Source organism: Epinephelus moara, chromosome 23 (assembly GCF_006386435.1).
Source record: "Epinephelus moara isolate mb chromosome 23, YSFRI_EMoa_1.0, whole genome shotgun sequence".
In the NCBI taxonomy this organism is placed as follows: domain Eukaryota; kingdom Metazoa; phylum Chordata; class Actinopteri; order Perciformes; family Serranidae; genus Epinephelus; species Epinephelus moara.
The window spans coordinates 29,415,223-29,437,745 of NC_065528.1; the positions used below are offsets into that span (position 1 = coordinate 29,415,223).

At 42.1% G+C, this 22,523-nt stretch overlaps 3 protein-coding genes across 3 annotated transcripts in view; 1 reads left to right on the top strand and 2 right to left on the bottom strand.

Moving 5' to 3' along the window:
* itih5 (inter-alpha-trypsin inhibitor heavy chain 5) overlaps positions 1-2,266 on the bottom strand; it is a 25,355-nt gene extending 23,089 nt beyond the window's left edge. Inside the window, exons 1-3 of the mRNA XM_050036282.1 lie at positions 2,014-2,266; positions 1,890-1,934; positions 1,110-1,273 (exon numbers count right to left, since the gene is read on the bottom strand). Of these exons, the coding sequence (XP_049892239.1) occupies positions 1,110-1,273; positions 1,890-1,934; positions 2,014-2,130 (326 nt within the window). The 5' untranslated portion in view covers positions 2,131-2,266. The remainder of the gene's footprint in view (positions 1-1,109; positions 1,274-1,889; positions 1,935-2,013) is intronic.
* Positions 2,267-5,031: 2,765 nt separating this feature from the next.
* Positions 5,032-16,982, top strand: itih2 (inter-alpha-trypsin inhibitor heavy chain 2). The gene is made up of 21 exons (XM_050036283.1): positions 5,032-5,309; positions 7,668-7,700; positions 8,008-8,046; positions 9,589-9,761; positions 9,842-9,946; positions 10,039-10,201; positions 10,284-10,391; positions 10,996-11,124; positions 11,229-11,345; positions 11,495-11,663; positions 11,751-11,876; positions 12,031-12,212; positions 13,084-13,269; positions 13,398-13,537; positions 13,680-13,852; positions 14,082-14,243; positions 14,365-14,478; positions 14,939-15,137; positions 15,230-15,402; positions 16,364-16,475; positions 16,565-16,982. Exons 1-21 carry the CDS (start codon positions 5,214-5,216, stop codon positions 16,710-16,712), a joined length of 2,847 nt encoding a protein of 948 aa, XP_049892240.1. The 5' UTR covers positions 5,032-5,213; the 3' UTR covers positions 16,713-16,982.
* kin (Kin17 DNA and RNA binding protein) lies at positions 16,890-22,345 on the bottom strand. The gene is made up of 12 exons (XM_050036363.1): positions 22,100-22,345; positions 21,927-22,021; positions 21,797-21,840; positions 21,593-21,715; positions 18,751-18,929; positions 18,605-18,653; positions 18,468-18,519; positions 18,250-18,376; positions 18,046-18,168; positions 17,860-17,959; positions 17,655-17,755; positions 16,890-17,160 (listed from the first exon to the last, which is right to left on the bottom strand). Exons 1-12 carry the CDS (start codon positions 22,211-22,213, stop codon positions 17,101-17,103), a joined length of 1,167 nt encoding a protein of 388 aa, XP_049892320.1. The 5' UTR covers positions 22,214-22,345; the 3' UTR covers positions 16,890-17,100.
* Between the last annotated feature and the right edge of the window lie 178 nt (positions 22,346-22,523).

A 22,523-nucleotide genomic window follows, 5' to 3' on the forward strand; every position in this document is an offset into this window, starting at 1 on the left:
TTAACAAACATCGGATTAGTCTACACGGTGATATAGTGACGTGAAAAATGTGATATATAGCTAAACTCTGCTGGTTTTCTACCCGAAGTATTCGTAAACAACATGGCGATTCCCTGGGGGCACCGCCGGAAGTGAAGGGCGTGAGCGATCGCTGAGGCCCCTGCACTTCCGTTAGTCGAAAAACTCTGGGCTGTGCCTCCAGAGGTAAAGGAAGAAAAAAAAAAAGTGATCACCGATCATATCCTGATATCAGATTTCAGGCCGATACAGACTCAAATAGCTGGATCAGATGTCAGTGACATTGGGGCCTATCTGTTAAAGTCAATTCTGTGTTTGCGGTTTCAGCTTTAATTTTATTCTGGAGTTTAAATTCCTATTTGTACTAAACCTAAACATAACATTTTGATTTATTGATAATTTGATTTTGATTCCTGTGTAGTTTGCATCAGCTTTGTTTGCTCTAGTATGTGTCTTCATTGTGATTTAATGTTTGCATGTTGGTCTTATTTTATGCAGCTCTATTGCCTAATTGAGTTTTGACTTCTTGTCGCTGCTTTTAAAAGGTAAAAGATTTTTTTAACCGGTAAAATTCTATCTCTGTATTTATTTATTCAGTTTTGTTTCACAAAGTTTGGAAAGCAGTGTTTAAGTCAATCCTGATGTTAGACCCATCACTTCCTCACAGTGATGCACACAGCTTATTAATGAACAATATAATATTGGCACTGCTATCGGCTGATACCCAAAGCCCAGGTATCGGTACCCGGCCTGATAAAGTCAGATCGGTGCATCCCTGCAAGAAGACATTGCCTCATTTCAAAGGGTCACAAGCCAAACAAGTTGTTGTGGGGTATTGTATGTTGTCATTGTACCCATTTTCTTTGGTGAGTTGTATGTTTCAACACCAAATGATATGCTCCAGAGTGGGTTCAGAGTATTTTACAATCACATGCCCATTGTTTATGTTGTAAAGGTGTTTTCATCAGGTTTAGAAGAACGCACTTCTTCCTAAAATCCAAATTTATAACGCTTTCATCGTGTTACTGTGATTTTTAGTCTCTCTGTCTGTGAGTTCTTGTTGCAGCTCAGGTGTGCTGTGCGACTCTTACATGGTGAAGTTAGAGACATAGGCACCAGCGGGGATCTGGAACTGGAAGACGCCCTCTGCAGCGGCGGAGTGCCGGTTGAGCATGGCGCAGTACACCGCGGTGAAGGCGTAGCGGGAGATGATGGTGGTCTTGATGGAGAGCTCCTGGATGTGAGGTTTGGTCTCCTGCAGAGGTAACGTTAAAACACCAACACCTAAATATCACCTGGAGCTCCACATCTCCGTTTGAAAAAATAATTTGGCACGATTTTACGCGCCCTTGCTGTGGGCTTTTATTTTTGATTAGCCAAAATATCTCACTCCAATGAAACCTGACTTTCCCCATAGTTACAATAACCAAACACAGGCTGAGGAATTTGTTCCCATGAGCTCAGACCCAGCGCATTACATACTCTGGCACATCTGCGCGCTTGGCGGATCTCCTGCGCGTCACACCCAAAGCGCGCAAGTTTAGGGTGATAAAACATGTTTCTAAATAACTCAAACTAGGTCATGCATTTCAGATCACCGTAACAAATATAAACTTATGTTTTGCCAAGCGTTTAAAGGGGTCAGTTCATCATAAATTCCTCAACTCTCAGATTATTGACAGATTAAAAGGCATCAATATTTAGCAGATGTGCCAAATTATCGTGCGTAAAACACAAGGCTTGTTTTTATCCTTCGATTCAAACAAACCATTTTGTTTTCCTTTGCTTCCTTTGGCTATTTAAAGTGTTACATATGGACTCGAAACAACCAAACCAACATTTTGCATCTAAATTTTAATATCTGGCTTTACCTTGGTCAACATAGTTTTCACCTGCCGTGGGACCCTGCGTGGCGCCTGTGTGTGCAAACAAAGGAGTTAGATAATGAAATCCCAGCAGCAGAATATACAACACCTCAGACTTTAAATGTCTTACAATGTCTAGTTCAAAGTCTGCAAGCTCCAGATCAGCGTCATCTCCAAACTGGGATTCCTCCAGTTGCCCCAGCGCACTCGGGATGAGGCAGATCAGTGAAGGCAGCAGCAGCAGCATCTTGCAAGTCCTTCTCCAGTAAAACTTAAAAAGATAAATGGGACATTATTTCCAGCGCGCAGAGTCTCCGAGTCTCCGTGTGTCCAGAGCCGAGTGACCGCACAGAGAGGGGACACGGTGGGAAGAAGAAGAATACGCCCACCTGGGGAGAGGGATGCTTTGTTTCTGCCCCACTGCTCAATGAGGGGCAATTTGGGCTGCTGCTGCTGCCTTCAGGGAGTGTCGGAACGTTTTTTCTTTTCTTTTTTTTCAATTATGAGTTCAACCCGAATAAAGTCCCTTAAAGTGTCCAGAGAGAGCAGGGTTACATGCCACTTAAATTGATTTTTTATGGAGAAGTTTACCGACATTTTGCTGTAGTTTCCTCTCAAACGTAATTGTAAATAATGATATAAGTGAAGAAATCAGATTATTGTCCACAGTGTCCATCACGTGTGCAGGCTGTTCACACCGTTTTGACACAAAGTGAGAACAATTGCAGCATTTCAAACAAAAATCTCCCACATGTGCTACTCACAATCACCACTAGGCGGCGGGCATGAACCTCTAGGTCAATCAGTCCATAGTAAATTCAAAAGGTTTGACATGCTGTGTGATGGTCACTTTATTGGACTCTGCGTCTTTAGATTTATTGAATTCATTTTTAAAATATTGTTTTTAAAGAGTTTGGAGAGTTTGTCAGCACTGTTGCTTGTTCCTGGTTCAAACCCAGGGTGTGGGAGCCCTTCTGTGTGGAGTTTGCATGTTCTCCCTGTGTCAGCGTGGGTTTCCTCCAGGTGCTCCAGCTTCCTCCCACAGTCCAAAGACATGCAGGTTAATTGGTGACTCTAAATTGTCCGTAGGTGTGAATGTGAGTGTGAATGGTTGTCTGTCTCTATGTGTCAGCCCTGTGATAGTCTGGTGACCTGTCCAGGGTGAACCCTGCCTCTCGCCCAGTGTCCAGCCTTCTGCGACCGATGCCACAGATGAATGAATATTGTTTTTAGAGATTTTGGAGAACTTTGGCACTATAGGAACTGATAGTGTTTCCTAGACATATAAATCCAGAGCATCCTCATTGTTACGATGCAGAGCGTCATCCCACATTCATCATATCAGGTAGTATCGTATCAACGTTTTCAAAGTGACGTAGTTACTGGTTTTGTCATTGGGATGTGGAGGAGATGGTGGGTGGCGTGCAAGCTAGGCAAGACGTCTGCCAAGCTGCAGGCCACCGCAGCAAATGACAAACTGGGTGCTCTTGAGGAGTCATCGCTGCATGTCCAGCAGCTTTTCAGCCACCAGTGTGAGTGCTTTTTAGTGACCCATTGCCATTTTACAGTGGGGTTAGTGCCACAAAAAGAGGTAGTTTTTCAGTTGGACATTGTTGTATTTCCTGCGGGGAAAAGCGCTTTTCACAGAGACATAAACGGCTTCTCAAGCTGTGACTGTGCAGTGAACACCAGGATTTTTTTAAAGCCCAAACGTGATCTTTTCCTCACCATAATCAAGTGTTTTTTTGTCTTAACATAACCACATTTTTTCAGCCGATTGGGTTGATTGACCACGATCTTCTATCAGCTGCCTCAAATATATACTACTACTATTTTTATGACCTATCCTAATAAACAAAGGCCGGTGGCTGCGTTTCTGGCGGTCTTTATGCCAACAAGCATGGGTGGTTTTTAGCAACCAGCGTTTGTGCCACTGAACACTGGTGTCTTTGTGAGCCCAATCTCACTCTGAAGCCGTCGAAATCTGGCCCTTGGGCGGAGACTTGTGGCGTCACAAACCAACGAAAAAAGGCGTCCTTAAACGTCGGCATGATACAGACGTGTATTATGAAAACAGACAATGCATGTAGCAGGCAGAACTTGACACGGCGTCCCAGAACATCAACAACCAACACACCCAGGGTACCTTGCACGTCGTATGTGGGCGTAGACCAAACTTCAATATGTGACGAGGTCGGCGTGAGAATGTGTTGCTTTTTTCAGCAACCTGCTGAGACGTTTGCGGCGCCACTGTGCCACTGAATGTGGGTGTTTTTTAGCCACCTGTCACTGCATTACCAGCAGTGTTTACGCTACCGATCATGGGTATTTTAAGCCAAAACATGACCTTTTCCCAACCTTAACCAAGTCGTTTTGTGCCTACACATTATCCACAGTATTGTTAGAAATATAAAGTGTCAAGTTATCTACATACAAATGTAACTCCATGGTATGCAGAGACATACAGTGGCAGCATTTTTCCAGTGATAGGGTTGGAAATCTGACCAAAACTACTCCACAATAAATAATGTAACTCTAAATGTTTAATACTGTTGTTATGACATAGAGTAATAAACAAAGACGATATATGTTAAACACCTTTAAACAAGGGTGTTATTTGTTTTGTTTAATGTAATCAGACAACCAAAATGATTCTGAATCACCTCAGGACACACTTTGCTCTTATATCATTGTTCAGTAAAAAAAAAAAACATAATTTAAAACCAGTTTTCTCCCTAAAAATCAAACATTAAGTCAAATTGCCAATAAAGACATTTACTTTCAACATTACAGTGCGACTGAGGAGAGTAAAGGCCTCAGCAGTTAGACCTACTCTGGCGCCATCATGTGGCCACAATGCAGCATTACATCTCTAATGTAAACTGGGAAATGTGCCATGAAAATATTCATCTCTGTGTCCTTATGTGATTTTAAAAAGCTGCTACTTTAATATCAGCAGCACATCAGGATGATATTTGGCCACATGTGCTCCACGTTTCTCCACAGTTTGTGACGTTTACATCAGAATCTTTAAACCATCTGCGTGATGTGAAATCTGTGTTGAATAAGTGATCCTATTTACCCTGCCCACACTGCAGGTCAAGTTTCAAAGTTTCCTTCTCCCCTCCGGCTCACATGAAACACAACAAATATTGACTGGGGCTGCGAGTCGATCAGCTCAGTGGAGTTTAACCTTCAGTTTTCAACTCGGCTGTGTTTCCCTCCAGGCTCTCTGCAGAAGGACCGTCACTCTCCCTGCGCTCTGTGTGTGTTGTTTTTTATATATGTGTGTGTGATTGTACGTGTGTTTGAGCCCACAGGCCTGGAAACATGAGGAGTCTGCTGCTGCTGCTTCTGGGGCTCCTGCTCCTCCAACAGGGCCGCTGCTTTGAGTTTGTGATAGATGGAGAATGGGAGGAAGAGAGGGTGAGTTGGACGGCGCTAACAGGGACTGGGAGACGGGTTTTGATTTAAAGAACAGAACTTTAAACACTTTTTAGACTGACGTCGATCTTAACTCAAAGTAAGGATCAGATTGGTCATGATTTATGATCTTAAACTGAATATTCTGATGTATATGATGATGCAGATTTTGCAGCTGTTGGTGGCTGTTTGGCCTCATTTTGATTTCTGACTTCCTCTGTTATTTTTACAAAATTTGCTTTTTTGGGACTTCATGTTTTCACTCATTTTGACATCAATCTAAAGAGAAAGTTTATTTTCTCATCTTGCAAGTACTGTAAGAGTTGTAAACTGTATTTTATTAGATAGCATGAATTTTTGATCAAATCTAAACTCCTGTCCTGACCTTTGGCCTTTAAACCTACTTAAAAACTCACCTTTGTACCACAGGAAGGTATTTTTTGCCAATATTTAATGATCTCTTGTCTAATCTCTAAACTGTTGCACAAAAACTACCAACTGTATGTCTTATTCATCTTACCGGGCAAATTTTGCTTGGTGGATTTTCAGTATTGTTACAGAAACCTTTCTGCCTTGTGTACAAATCAGTTTTTGAAATTAAATCTAATGAAATCCTCGCCCTGACCTTTGACCTTTAACCCTTTGAAACCACAGCAGATTGGCTTGACTTCTTTCACAAACATGAGAAGAAGGCAGTGAACAAAATTTGGGGGAAATTACCCCAAAAATTAGCAAGAAATTTGCAAAAAGTACAAGAAAAATAAAACAAAAACAAGGAAATGACTTGAAAATGCGCTTAAAAACAAACAATAAACAATTCTTTAACATAATTTTAAATATACCATTATGATTAATATGAATATATTTTTCTGTACATTTTATTCCCTAGATTTTTATAAATAATTTTCTAAATCTACAAATTTCTTGCCACGTTGGTCATTGCCCTTTTCCCGTGTTGCAGATGCTCAAATTACAGCGCAGGAGCAGTTCCAAAAATGTGTCAGGTTTCCATTTGTGCGTTTGAATATATTATTTTAAAAAGAAAAAAGTAAAAGAACAAAGATACTTATCCAGAAAACCAAAAACCAAAAAAAGAAAAAAAATACTTAAATTAAATATAAGGATACTATTCCTTAAATATATACAGACAGGATGTACTAAAACTAAATCTTAGGACATTTTGGCGTATAAATATATATATATATATTAATTCACAAATGGATCAGAAATGATCAAAGTGGGGAAAGAAGAACAACCACACCTCCACCGCTGTATGGTTCTCTATTTTTGTCATTGATGTGAAATTTTCCCCGTGTTTTTAAAAGAAATAAAACCAAATTGCTCAGAGTTCAGAGGTTTAAATACTCGTGAAAGGCATCTAAAGAAAAGCGATTTCAAAGGGTTAAAACTCACTTAAAAAAACTCACTTTTGTGCTGCTGCCAAGGCAACGCATTATCTCTAATGTTTGTCTAAATGTGTTGTTGCAGAAAAAATACAAAATGAATGTCTTATTCATCTTAAATCAGTTTTTGAAATAGAATCTAATGAAATCCTCGCCCTGACCTTCGACCTTTAACCCTTTGAAACCAAAGCACATTGGCTTGACTTCTTTTACAAACACGACAGTGAGCAAATTTAGCGAAAATCACCCTCAAATTAGCGAGAAATGAGTCCAAAGTAGAGGAAAATTTGCAATAAAAAAAAGAAAAGTAAAGAACAAAAACAAGTAAATGACTTGAAAAGGTGCTTAAAAATTATAATTCTGTAACATCATTTTAAATGAATAGTTATGATAAATATAAACTTATTTTTCTGTACATTTTTACCTAGATTTTTGAAAATTATTTTCTAAATGCTTTTTCTCCGAAATCAAACCAAAGTTCAGAGGTTTGAAAATGTGTGAAGGGCGTCGAAACGCAGCACAAGAAAAGTGATGTCAGTCCAGGATTTCAAAGGTTTAAACCTCACTTAAAAACTCACTTATGTGGGCAACGCATTATCTCTAATGTTTGTCTAAATGTGAGTTAAATCATGTGAAAAATACGAGCAACTTATTCTTCATTTGCTGCATAAAAAATACAAAATGTTTGTCTTACGGATATTGCAACAAACCTTTTTTTCTTGTCTGTAAATTAGTTTTTGAAATGAAATCTAAGTTCTTGTCCTGACCTTTGAGCCTTTAAAACTCACTTTTGTCCTGCTGACACGTCAGTGCATTATCTCAAATGTCTTTCTAAATGTGGGTTTAAAACAACTTTTTCTCAAATTGTTGCAGAAAAATACAGATTTTTCTCAGTGTATAATAAATAAGTTTGATGGTTTTATGTGATTTTAATCCTAATTTTCTTTCTTGCCACCAGTCGCACATGCCGGACCACCGGGAGAGACACAAGGTGAGATCTTGGTCCAAGCAAACTGACTTTCCTGACTTATATTCATGTGTAATTGTGGAACACAGAGCCTGAACTGCTGCTTTGCTTTCCTCACTGATGTTGCAATAACTGCAGCCATCGATCTGTGGAGTGCATCTCACTGATTACACAAAACCCAACAAGGCATCCTCAAATAAACCCACTGTGATCCTGACTGTAATCCTGTGTCACCTGTGTCTTAATAACAGCACTTTGTGATTTATAATCTTCCCTCAGGGAAGAGATTAAGACGGTATGACGCTCATGTGTGTGTGTGTGTGTGTTTCAGAGAGCGATATTGACCAGCGAGGAGCAGGAAGACTTTGAGGTATGACTCTCTGCTTGTTGTTTGAGCGCTCTCCACTGTGACAGAGTTTAACCTTATCTAATAGTCAATATGCTGCTGTTTGAAGAGATTCCCATGACTGACGGGTTATTGACTTTGTTCTGCTCTAATCCTGCGTCGCTTCCCTTTTTTGTCTGTCTTTAATCAGCGGAACAGTCGTGTCAGGTCGCTGCATTATTGTCTGGTTTTATCACATTTAAAAAATATATATATATTTGTCTCAGACCAACTTATACGAAAGCTTCACTTAAAGAAAACAGTTATGTTTTGTTTTTCTGAATTAATAAGATCATTTATCAGAATAATGACAAAAGATTAATGGAAAAATTATTATCTTATTAATTCAGAAAAACAAGAAGAATTTTTTTCATGAACACTTTTCTCACAGTTCTTATATAATAATCTCATTAACTTGGAAAAACAAGCAGAATTTTTCAACTTGGTTTTCTAAATTAATAAAAATTATCTCAGTATTATGAAAAAAAGGTTTAATTCCACTATTTTTTCCAAATTAAAAAGCTTACTATCTCAAAATTATGAGAGCTCGTTTATTCAGAAAAAATAGAATAAACTTTTAATGAAAACTGCTCTTATAATTCTGAGAAAATAATCTTTTTAATTTGGGAAAAAATAGCAGAAATTTGTTGTGAAAACTGTTTTCATGATTATGAGATAATAATTTTTTTTCACAATACTGAGATAATTTTTATTAATTTAGAAAACCAAGTCAAATTTTTTAAAATAACTTTCCTCATAATTCTGAAATACTGATCTCATTAATTCTGAAAAATGAGCAGAATTTTTTCATAAAACTACAATACCATAATTCTCAGATAATAAAGACTTTAATTCAGAAAAACAGTGATTATTTTCTTCTCAAGTGAATGCATCAAGCTGCCGTGAAATCAATAGTCGAGACGACTGAAAGAATAAAAATAAATCTATATGTTTTATGCACAATAATCCCAAAACCTCCATGGAGTTAACATTTTATGACATTGAATTAGTCAAAATATTAAAGCTTTATGAAAGATTCAACCCTGTAATTTCGTGAAGCTCACACTGAGGGATCCAAATTTACCAACAGAATCCTCAAAACTATAATTTATATATTATTGTTGGAACGACTTGAAACTGAAGACACCATGCCAAATGTACCATGGCTGCAATCAAGACCACCTTAGTCAGATTAAAGGAATAGTTTGAATCTTTTGAAGTGGGGTTGTATGAGGTGCTTATCCATAGTCAATGTATACGGAAATATAAAGGAATATATATGTACCACCATATAAGATCTTTAGTTATTTGAAACAGTTTGAAATGAAGACAAAAGATAAGGGTGGAAACGGTGTGGTAAAAATTAAGTCCCAAGTGAAAGGGAAGCAGAGTCCAAAATATGGAGAGGTCCAGGTCAAAGAAAATGTCCCAGAATCTTACTCACCTCAGCTGCTGAGCTCTCAACACCCAGATCCTCCTTCTCTCACCTTAATATCCTCCTCAATAGTTCTGTCTTTACCCGCACAGGCAATCCGCGGAGATGACATCACCGTCAGGAGCTACAAGGTGGAGAGCCGCATCACGTCCCGATTCGCCCACACCACCGTCAGGAGCTCGGTGATCAATTCAGGCTCCAAAGCTCAGAGCATCGGCTTCAACGTCCAGATCCCCAAACGAGCTTTCATCACCAACTTCACCATGTGAGCCCAGTTTCACTCACACTCCAAACAGCCTTCTGAACACAGCCTGTAGGGTTTTAACTTTTCTTTTTATGTCGCAGGAATGTGAACGGGATAACGTTCGTGGGCTCGGTGAAGGAGAAGACAGTGGCGAGGAACCTTTACGCCCAGGCCAGAGCCAGAGGGAAGGCGGCGGGCATCGTCAGGTACTGAGCAGCCTCTTGGAGTTCAATCCTCTGTAGAGCTCGACAGCTTCACACACACTGAAATGTTTCTGCTTCTGTGACTTCTGCTACAGGGCGAACTCTCAGGACATGGAGACGTTTAAGACAGAAGTCCACGTTCCTCCCGGCAGCAACATCGAGTTTGAGCTCCACTACCAGGAGATGATGTACAGGAAGCTGGGTTTCTACGAGCACTCGCTGTACCTGCAGCCTGGGAGGCTGGTGCCACAGTTCCAGGTGAGAATACCATGATGAATATGTGTGTGTTTGTATATCTGTGTGTGTTCCTGCAGTCACCCCTGACCCTGTCTCTCTGTAGGTGGATGTGTACATCTTTGAGCCAAAGGGAATTTCCACGGTACAAACACCAAACACCCTCGGAGAGCAGTTTGAAGGGCTGATCAAAGTGACATCATCCAAAGACAAGGTAAGACTGGAAGGCACCAGTGATAGAAAATGTTTGGAAATGTCGATTTTCAAATCTGGATTTGCATCAGTGTGTTGATGGGATGATGGTGCAGTGATTTTTGGAGAGACCTGACTCCTGTCTGGAATTATTTTCGGGCTTTGTACAATTAGGCAAAATCCTGAGTGAGTCAGATTCACAACCACTAAACTCTGGACCTGTAAATGCATCATATCTGTGGTCTTTATTTTAAAGGCAAGGTCCGTCCAAGGTCTTATTACATTTCGAATATTTGATATAGATATGTCACGTTGTTACACTCTGTTTCCATCTTCCATCTCTAACTGATTTCCATTGGAGAGGGGGATTTGATATTCTCCAACCAATCACTAGAGACCAACATATCCGCCTGAATCAAACGTCATGCGTAGCCATGCCAACATACTTGTTTTGCCATAGTTTTAAGAGTCGAGTGGAGCAAAACAAAACAAACTATGATGTTGGCCGATGTTGAGAAGACGTGGATTTAGAACAGCTTCAATAGAAGTGTCTATCTCATCTGTAGCAGTCATTGATGTTACTCCTACAACGGCAGTGGTAACATGCGCTGTGTCTTTGTCCCCAGGCTCATATTGTCTTCAAGCCCAACCTCCAGCAGCAGAGAAAGTGTGACAACTGCACCGGCAGCGCCATCGACGGCGTCTTTACCGTCAGATATGATGTGACCAGGGACAGCAATGCAGGAGAGCTACAGGTATGACACTCGTTAGACCCTTCCGTACTTTAACGTGTTTAAATATGACATACGGCTAGAAACAGTTTGGAGATGATCTTTCAAGTCTCGTCTGTTTCTTCCAGGTCTCAGACGGCCACTTTGTCCAGTTCTTCGCCCCCGCCAACCTCTCCCCTCTCCCTAAAAACATTGTGTTTGTCATCGATGTCAGTGGATCCATGTGGGGAGTCAAGATGAAGCAAGTAAGTTGTTGTTTACATGAAGTTTTTCTGCACTTTGGCCCCTCCAGCATCATCCCTGTTTGTTGGTGATTTTCACCAGCCGCTCTGTGAAATGCTGCCGCCGTGTGGTCAGTCCGCAGAATGCATCTAAATCCAAACCTCTCTCACAGACGGTGGAGGCCATGCAGGCTATTTTGGATGACCTGACCATAGATGACCACTTCAGCATCATCGACTTCAATCACAACATACGCTGCTGGAGCGAGGAGCTGGTCCCTGGCTCCTCCATTCAGATCGCAGACGCCAAGAGATACATCCAGAACATCAAACCCAACGGAGGTATGAGAGAGTAGTTTGATTGCTTTGATAATCTGATAAACACAAACTGTGTGATGATGAGTGTATTTTACTGACCTTTGACCCCAGGCACCAACATCAATGAGGCTCTGATGAGAGCAGTCCAGATGCTGGTGAGGGCGTCCAATCAGGGGCTCATCGACCCTCGATCTGTCTCCATGATCATCCTGGTGTCTGATGGAGACCCCACTGTGGGTAAGACTGTTGAGCAAGTTAAATTCAGCGGTCAGGTTTAGCAGCTCATCCACCAGAGGAAGAAATAAACTGTGAAATAAAAGCAAAAAAGCATCAAAGATAATACAAGACGAAAGTTTCTTGACACAATAAGATGATATGCTGGTTTCTGCAGGTGAGATCAAGCTGAGCACCATCCAAAAGAACGTGAAGAGGGTGATGAGGGAGGAGTTTTCTCTTTTCTCACTCGGCATTGGATTTGATGTGGACTATGACTTCCTGGAGCGTATCGCCATGGAGAACAGGGGCATGGCTCAGAGGATCTACGCCAACCATGATGCGGCAGAGCAGCTACGGGTACAATGACGTTCAGCAAACAGCTCAGCATCACGCAAATCAAAAAACATCTTTGGTCCCTTTATGAAAGTGGAATCAGCTCCATGCAACATGTGTTCTGTGTTGGGCCTAATATTTTGCAGTGATGCAGAACAGTAGTAACTAAGGCAAAAGATTTGGTCTATGCAAACACACATTAAACACACATTAAACATGGCTTAATAGAGACTATTTCAAACACAAGTACACAAATCAGCTTCACTATAACTTACAGGATGGACGCATTTCCCCCACCAATACAACATGCTAACTAGGGCTGGGACTTTTGTCCCGATTCGATTCTATCACGATTCTTGGGTCATTATATTGCGATTCTGAATAATTGCGATTTTACAAGTATTGCGATTCGATTTTTAAAGTATTGCGAGTCAATATAACTGTCCGTGACAAAGTTTACACACAGCTTTGGTCATGTCTAGCTCTGCCTTTCCTGGAAGTGTGTAAAATCCAAAGTGTGTCCACACACACACATTTAAAATGAAGCGGTGCAGGCTTGATGTCGGGGGGCTTGGTTGGTATATATTAAAAATCAGTGTGCCGCCTCTCGATGCAGCAGATTTTTCTAAACAAAAGTAACAGGCTAACGTTGTTAGCACATGATTTCCTCTGCTCATATGAAGCCAGGATAAATCACACACAAGACTTAAAATGCTATTTTAGTGGAGGCTTTATTGTCTTTACAGTTTATTGTTTCTTATCTGTGAAATTAAAGTAAATAAAAGCTTTGTTTCCACTGAGGGAAATGGTTTCAGACAACATGTTGTTTCATTGTGACGTGAAGGAAATCAGGGTTTAAAGATTGACCACATCGTCTTCTTCTCTCCTCCTGCAGACGTTTTACAGCCAGGTGTCCTCTCCTCTGCTGAGGAGAATCACCATTCAGTTCCCAGACGACTCTGTGTCCGACGTCACCCAGAACCGCTTTGATAAATACTTCAGCGGCTCAGAGCTGGTGGTGGCCGGGAAGGTGCTGCCATCTGACAGCAGCACACTGACCAGCTTCACCACCGCATCTGCTGTGAGTATAACGCACACACATCCAGGCATTGACAACATGTTTACAATCAGAAGTTCTGAGGTTTCAAGGCCGTGGGTGAAAGGAAGAAGTCGGACTACCAGTGTCCTCTGTCTCATCTCATCCTGCAGGCCCGCCTGGACATCACCCTGGAGACAGAAGGTGACATGTCGGAGCTGGACATGGAGCTGGCCAAGCAGCAGCACTCATTCACGGGCTTTGCCAGACAACTGTGGGCGTACATCACCATCAAACAGCTGCTCTCTGAAAGGTGAGAGGCTCAGGAGCGTAGAAAAAATAAGCCCAAGGTTTCTATACCACTTCTATCAGGAAACATTTAAATGTTTGTAGAAATACGATTGTAATTTGCATCACTGTCAGTATTTGTCAGCTGCAGATTGTCTCTCCCGCAGGTCTCTGGCTACCACGGCTGTCAAGAAGAGGAAGATCACCCAGCGGATCATGAGTCTGGCCGTGGAGCATCAGTTCGTCACTCCTCTCACTGCTATGCTGGTGGAGAGCGAGGACGCCAAGGAGAGGCTGCTGGCCGACTCCCCGAAGGACCCCAAGCACGGCTGCTGCATAGGTACCCGACAGACGATACACTCTTTATGTGCTGACGTTATGGTTAAACTGGATTTTTTAAAGGTGATTGGTTTTCTTACACTAATATATCGAACTTTATAGAGGACACCAAAATGCAGCACAGAAGAAAAGAACTACAAACTAAATCACAGCTAACTTGGAGTCAGTGATGTCAGTGGTGATGATGTGACACCTGGGTGACCTTTACACTGTGTCGTGTGTGTGTGCAGGAGTAGGAGTAGGAGGAGGAGGAGGCTCGGCGTCCTCTGGTCTGGCTCCGGTGCGTGTCCTCTACCAGCCTCCACCCTGGGTCCAGATGACAACGACGGCCCCCCCGAGTCAGGCTGCGAAGGGCCCGGAGGAGTGGGCCCTGCCTCAACAGGTCAACTTAGGTAACACACACACATACACACACACATTGATGACCTCTATATAATCATGACCAGTCTTCCAGCTGCAGTGTTGAATGTAAACAGTTCTCAATGTGTGACGAGCTCAGTGTTTCTCACCCAGTGGATAACGACCCTCACTTCATCGTCCACCTGCCCAGAAGCAACATGGACGTCTGCTTCAACATCGACTCCACACCTGGTCACATTCTCAACCTGGTGTCTGACACTGGAACAGGTAATCTGACTGCACTGTGTAGTAAACTACCACATCTCTGTAGTTTAAAGCAACTGCAAGGAGCTTTCATTTTGTGTTGTTTTTGGCGCTACCCTGTGGACAAAAGTGGTAGTGTTTCCATGAGCACCATCAACTTGTGCTGTAAATATCTTAATTTAGCGAATGTGTGAATTTGTTGTGGAAGCAAGTAAAAAAAACAGACACAGTGTAAACTCATATATGGATGTAAACCACGTCTCGCAATGTATTTCATATAAAATAAACACATTACACACCTGTCTAAGAGGAAGAGGGACAATCCAGGACAATCAGTTTTCAAGCCTCTTGGATCGGAGGCGAAACATTCTCAAGAAACTTAAGCAGGTCCAGGTGCCAGCGATGTAACCCTTAACATTACCATGACCTGGGTGACTGAGAATCTTCACCGTAACGTTGCCATGTGTTGCTCCTTCTCTTTAAGGTTTGGTGGTGAACGGTCAGCTGGTTGGCTCTAAGCAGGCCCACAAAAGCAAACTGAGCACCTACTTCGGCACCATCTCCGTCTACTACCAGCCTGATGGAGTCAGCGTGACCGTCAGCACCAACAGCATCGACATGACTGACGGCCAGAGCAACCACTCCTTCACCTGGGGGGCCACGGCCGAGATCACACAGGATGGGTAACCACCATTGCGCCTTTAATCACAGCGTCTGCCGCTTTCACATCAGAAGACTTTTTTTAATTTCGTGTTGTCATGTTTGTGTGTTTCAGCGTGAGGATAGCCATCGTGAAGAACTCTCATGTTTCCATCATAATAAATAATAACATAGAGGTGATGGTGCTGCTTCACCGCGTGTGGAAGAAACATCCGGTCAACGTTGACTTCCTCGGTATCTACATTCCCAACGACAACCAGTACTCTCCTCTGGTCCATGGACTCATAGGTATGTCTCAACCAATCATCAAACATTAACAGTAACTTTATGTAGTGTTACTGATGGTTATTGTTTAATGTTACCAACTTTACAAACTGAACCACAGCCTAAAGCGTGATTTATAGTTGTGCGGCAGACCCTACGCCGTAGCCTACGCCGTTGTGAACATTTATACTTGTCTGTGTCACTCTGCAGTAACACCTCCAAAACACTAGTTGGCGGCGGAGGTTTCTGTAAAGTGCTGTAAAGTTTAGTTGTTTCAAACACACATTAAACACACATTAAACACATATTAGACATGGCTTAATAGAGACAATTTCAAACACAAGTACACAAATCAGCTTCACTATAACTCGCAGCATTCACAGACAAACACTTGTCTTTATCTGGACACATTTTCCCCACAAATACAACATGCTAACGTTATTAGCACAAGCCTATGGCATTTTACATTGTATAAATTATCCTAACAGCTATTGGACATTTCCTCTACTCATATGAAACCAGGGACAACAGCAACATTTAACAAAGGTAACGTTACAGATTTTGGCTCCATTACAACTCACAAGGTTCACTGACAAAACAACTGTCTTATACTAAACACGTTTTCCAAACAAATACAATTTGCTAACGTTATTAGCACAAGCCTATGGTATTTTACATTGTATAAATTAGCCTAGCAGCTAGCAGAGATTTCCTCTCCTCATATGAAGCCAGGATAAATCACACACAAGACTTAAAATGGAATATTTGTGGAGACTTTATTGTCTTCACAATTTATTGTTTCTTATCTGTGAAATTAAAGTAAATAAAAGCTTAGTTTCCACTGAGGGAAATGGTTTCAGCTTACAGAAACAGACAGGAGGTCTGCGTCACCTTAGGTGCAGCGTCTGTTCAACGCAGAAGTATAACTTCCACCTAACTTTTTTACTGATCCTGTGAAGCTGAGAATGTGTGTGTGATCTCTCAGGGCAGTTTTCCAGAGAGCCTGAGGCGAGTGTGTACGACGTGCGCGAAGGACTCGACCCTCTGAAGAAGGAGGCCATCATGGAAGTGAAGGGCAACAGGCTGCTCGTCACCAGGTACGTCTTAACTCTTACTGGAAGTGATTTCTAAACAAACGCATTTCTTATTAAAACCTTAAACTTGTGTGTGTGTGTGTGTGTTTTAGGGGCTGGCAGAAGGACTACAGGCAGGATAAGAAGCGCGGCTCCAACATCTACTGCTGGTTCATACACAACAGTGGGAAGGGCTTCATCGACGGCCACTACACCCACTACATCGTCCCAAATCTCAACAGCTTCCTGCCGCCGCTCTGAGCAGCCCAGAGACACATCCAAGTACCCTGCGCTGCTATTAACTCCTGTTACACCCATTTAAAGAGTGAGGAAGACTTTTCTTCTTTCCCACTGGTGTTTGTGTGCATACACACACTTCCTGAGTTGATTTTTTTTCTTTTAAAATTATAATTTTTTTTTTCACAAAGAACACCAGAGTCACTTTTTGTTGAGTTTATTTGGACAAAATTTACATCTGAAAGTTTAAAGACAACCTTGAATATTAACACAAAATAAAAAACATTGATGACATCGCTGTGTGTCTTTGTGATGGTTCACTGGGGGTGCACTGTGAGGTGTGTGGTTTATTTACAGATGAATAACTCTGACACAGTAGAGTCCCTGAGGTTAGAACAGGAGGGTTGTTGGTTCAGGCCATCTTTGAGAAATCCTCATAGGCGACGTCCACTCGCTTCCCCTTCTGTGGACCCTGAAGAAGAGAGGATGAGACTTTAAAGGTGCACTTCACCCATAAAATGATTACTTGTGTATCAGTTACCCACCCTGTGTTGCATTTAATTTGCGAGGAAAAACTTATTTTTTTTGGCATGCCTTACTGGTGAACGAAGAATCCAAAAACAGAGAAAATTCTTAATGAATTGAAGTCATAGGGGGCCACGTTTGAAATCAGCGAAACTTTATCAAAACTTCCGTTTACAAACTCTCACACAACTCTTACTCTTATTTACTCAGACTCCAGCAGGAAACAGCACTTCAAAATAAAAGCTCTGCGCCAGAAATTCACTGTACTTCAAAATAAAGTGTGTTTTACAAACGCAACACATTTGTGAGTCACTTGCGGTCCATTCAGAATGGACCCATGACCCACTCTTGGACCCCGACCCACCAGTTGTAGTAGATGATGGACTGACATGTGACAGCCACTGTTTTTGTCAGATGTGCCTGCAGCCTAGAGGTACTTACAGAGTCGAGTGTGAGCGTAGCGCTGAAGTTCTTCTCGTCTATTCCCTCCAGCAGAGCCTCCGTGTCTCTGTACGGACCGTTCAGGATCAAAACACGTTTACCTGCAGACAGAGCGACAACAAGATGCTGAGAAACACAGAGAAGTCCATAATCTGTAGAACTGTTTTTGTAAGTTAATAAGTGTTAAAGAGTTTTGGTGGGTTACCTGGTGCAGGTATGACCGTCTCTACGTGATTCTGGTCCAGTTTAAGTTTGTCTCCGGAGTCGATCATCTTCACCACGGCTCCATATTTGTCTCGCACCTCCTACAACAGAAACAAATCCACAGCTATTAGCAGCAGAGATCTTCTTTCCGTCTCCCCTCATGCACGGAAACGCAAAGCATCATTACCGTGACAACGGCCTTCTTCTTGTGGTACCTCTCTCCCAGTCTCTTGGTGATGACTTTGACCACGATGTTGGGCTGCAGCCAGTAATCTGTTCTGACCGACTGCTTCTTCTTCTTCTCCTCCATCTGAACGAAAACAGCATCACAGCTGGAGTAAATACGAACTCAAACACACCGAAAGGACGAGACAAAACCAATCTTCTCTACCTCTATGATCTCCTCCAGAGCAGACTTCTTCTTCTTCTCCCCCCTGGTGTCTGAGCTAGTGTCTTTCCTCTTGGTTGAGGACGATGCTGCTGCTGCTGCTTTGAGGGCGCTAGCACCCAGGACGGAGCTACACAGGGAGACATATCAGGCAAAATTATTGAATTATACTTGCTTGGTGATTTAGCAGCAGAGTTATCAGCATGCTCAGAGCTCTGTACCTGGATTTGGAGGGGCCAGCGATTGAGCAGGAGGCGCCCAGGTTGAAAGCAACTGCAGAAAAAAATGTGTGAAATTGAGTGGACAGAAATGCACGAGGGAAACGTGACAACAAAAACATAAAAAAACCAAAACAAACCTTTTTCTTCTTCACTCTCACGTTTCAGCTCTGTGTAAACTGGAGTTTCCTATGGAGCAGAATACAGAACAAAATATTTCTTATTGATCTTTATTCAGTCAAACTGAGCATGTGCGAAGCTGAACTCTCTCCTTCCTTTTACTCACGTCCGGCTCTTTGCTGTCGCGGCCTCTGCGGACCTGCTCCTCGATGAACTTGGCGCTCCTCTCTTCGTCGTCCATTTCATGCTTCTTCTTCTTCGCCAGCTCCTCTTGGCGGCGGATACTCTCGGGGTCGATGTACTGGACGTACCAGCCTTTAGGGGTCTCGTCCACCTTGCATAAACCTAACGGTGACATTCAGCTCATTATTACATATTTAAAGTAACACCTATTTAATATAGCAGGACCTGGTTTCTAAATATTGTGTCTGATGGCTACAATTATTTTTCTTTTTGATACCAAATCCGTTGCATTTCAAACCAAAATTATTTTCATGATTTTTCTTTTTTTTTAAAGATTTTTTTGGGGCATTTTTGCCTTTATTGGACAGGTAAGTGTGAAGGAGGGAGAGAGAGAGGGGGAATGACATGCAGCAAAGGGCCACAGGCCGGACCCGAACCCGGGCCGCTGCGGCAACAGCCCTGCACATGGGGCGCCCGCTCCAACCACCAAGCCATCAACGCCCCATGATTTCTATTTTTTTAATTTTATTTTATTGTTCTTCATCATTTTTTTATTCTATTTTTTTATGAATATAATAATAATAATAATAATAATAATAAATTTTATTTAAAAAGCACCTTTCAAAACACCAAAAGTCACTTTATAGAGTATAAAATAAAATAAAATTAAATAAATGCAACCCGTCATGATCATGTAATTTCCACGATTCATTTAAAAAGACATACATGTTGTTGTTTTTTGCCACAATTACATGATCGACATTTAGTGTTTTCATCATCATTTGACAAAGTGACTTGTTTCATAAGTAGCCATGAGCTGTGCCAACACATTTTACTTTTTAAATCTCTTCTTTATTCATTTCTTTAAAAGGTCCAGTGTGTAGGATTCAGGGAGATATAATGGCAGCAATGGAATTTAATATAATAAGTATGTTTTCTTTAGTTTATGATCACCTGGAAATAAGAATCTTTGTGTTTCCGTTACCTTAGAATGAGTCTACAGTGTACATAGGGAGCAGATCCTCGTCTACGCCATGTTTCTACAGTTTCTACGTCTGTGTACTCTGTGCTCAGACGTGTTTTTTTTTTGTTTTTTAAGATATTTTTTTGGGCATTTTAGCCTTTAATCGACAGGCAAGCTAAGTGTGAAAGGGGTGAGAGGGGGGGAGAGAGAGAGAGAGAGAATGACATGCAGCAAAGGGCCACAAGCTAGAGTCTAACCCGGGCCGCTGTGGCAACAGCCTTGTACATGGGGCACCTGCTCTATCCACTTAGCCACCAACACCCCAAATTCAGACATGTTTGTTTGTGGCAAGTCAAAACACTCACTCAGAGAGTGAACGCCTGGCTCTGAAATCTCACGTCTCGCGAGATTTGAGTTGTTGCAGGAAGTTACCGCTGGAGTGACCTTACAAACGTGAGGAGTTACTCCGTTTGGAGTAGTCATGGCTGAATTTCTACCTGATTTTGACCAACTGGATCTGGATGAGCCATTTGAATTTGATGACCGCCCGTATTTATTTGAACCAGAGTACAGGGACGCACACGGACGCAGAGCTCATTGAAACTGAAGAGTGGACGAGGAGAGAGAGGGAGCAGCAACAGGCAGAGGAACATGTCTGAATCCAGCTAAAGGTAAACACAGACGTTCATTTCTCCTTTCCGTTATGTTGTCAGATAATTATACTAACAATCCGAGCCTATCTGTGTGAAAAAAATGCCCTTTTAGTGGACGTATTTTGATGTTGTTTGATGCTGTCTGAGTGCCCTATTATTTAATATAGCACGCGCTCACGGGCTGCAGGCAGGTCAGCCCTAGCTTCATACTGGAGAAATGTCAAATATTGAACATGCTATCACTCATTTAGACAAAAGTAGATCGGAAAATAGGGCCCAGGTTGAAAAAAACATTAGTTCCCCTTTAAATCATCAGGTCTGTTTGTTTTGGAGAGTAAGAGACATCTGCAGATAATTCAGCTCCTGGTGAATGCCTGGATCTTAAGTTATAAGCACAAAAAGGTGAGCATACATAAGCAGGTGCCAGGTTTAGTGGCCCATGTTAGACTTGCCAAATAGCGTCTGAGAAACACTGATTTGTGATGTCAAACTGCTTTAATCAGTGTTTTTACCAGTTAGAGACCTCAGTAGATAATCTGGCTCCCAGTAAACACTTGACACAGGATTTTTCTGCTGTTGTATTCTGCAGTCCTCACTGCTAGCTGCCTTGAGATCCCCCTAAATCTTACACAGTGGACTGTTAATAAGTTTTTTATCCATCCATCCATTTTCATCAACTTATCCGGGGCCAAGTTGCGGGGGCAGCAGGCTGAGCAACGCTTTCCACCTCCTGGCGGACCCCAAGGTCTTCCCAGGCCAGACGTAATTCCTCCAGTGTGTTCTGGGTCTGCCGCGGGGCCTCCTACCAGTGGGACGTGCCCAGGAGGATCCTGATCAGATGCCCGAGCCACCTCAACTGACCCCTTTCTACACGAAGGAGCAGCAGCTCGACTCTGAGCTCCCTCTGGATGTCTGAGCGTTATACATATATATTTTTTAATTATTTACTTCCATTTTTTGAGTGGCTGGGTTTCACTGACTTGATGTACAGCTGCTTTTTTAAAAGATCTGATACTGATATTTTAAGATATTTGTCTGCCTTTGCCATGAAATCTTTACATTTTACATTTAATATTTACTTTATTTGCCAATATTGTAATTCTACTACTGCTACTGTAAATATATCTGTGTCTGAGAGGAGGACTTCCTTTCCTAAATGTTTCATCCTCATCATCATGGATGTTAGGAGAAGTGTGTATGTGGATTACCTTCTCTGCCCAGCCACTTGGTGAAGTCAGTCAGAGTCTCCCACTGTGTGGAGTTCATGTGGACGTGCTCTCTGTCGCTGATGTATTCATTGTAGACGATGTTGTTGTGAACTCTCTTGGTCCCTGCAGGTGAAGACAAACTGAATCAGTGCTGCTGCTGTTGTATCCAAACATCTGGAGCATCTGTGTGGAGCCAGGACTCACCAAAACGTCTCCTGAGCAGCTCCAGGAAGTCGCTTTTGAACTCACTGTGAAGAGAAGACACAAGAATGAACCCTAACCATCTGTAGTTCACAGCTAACATGCCTGATTCATGCGCCATACATGAACTCACTCAGAGAAATAGTCCATGAACTTGTTGGGGTCCTCGGAGGCGAGCAGCAGCTGCCTCTGGTGGGACTCAGACATGCAGTGACATTTGAAGCCATTCTGAAAAGATAAATACGTTAAAAACAAAACTAGCAACAACAAATAAACTAAATAACACCGACTTAACGAACAGCTCACCTCGTCTCGACACTGTTTCTGACACATCTGACAATACCATCTCAACTTCTGGAGCCCTTTGGATTTAATCCGGTTGGCTATCGCCTTAGGAGAGAGAAAATCCGCTTTCCCCATCCTGACCGGCGACAATAAACACACAACACTTCCTGTTTATTTGTTAATGACGCTTAAAACCAAGAAAAACTGCTCGAATCGCAGCTCAAGCACGAACAACTGCTGCTAACGTAAACACAGTTTCCGCGTGTTGAACGTCATAATCTCGCGCATAGGCTTAAAACAACGCGATAACTTCAGGTGCGTTCACGGACTAAGTGACTGACTGCTTTGATAACCCAGTGAGAAAATCACCGTTACAGCATGTTAGGGAACAACAAATAAAAACAGAAAACACGATAAACAAAAAAGACAAGATAAAAAGCAAGCA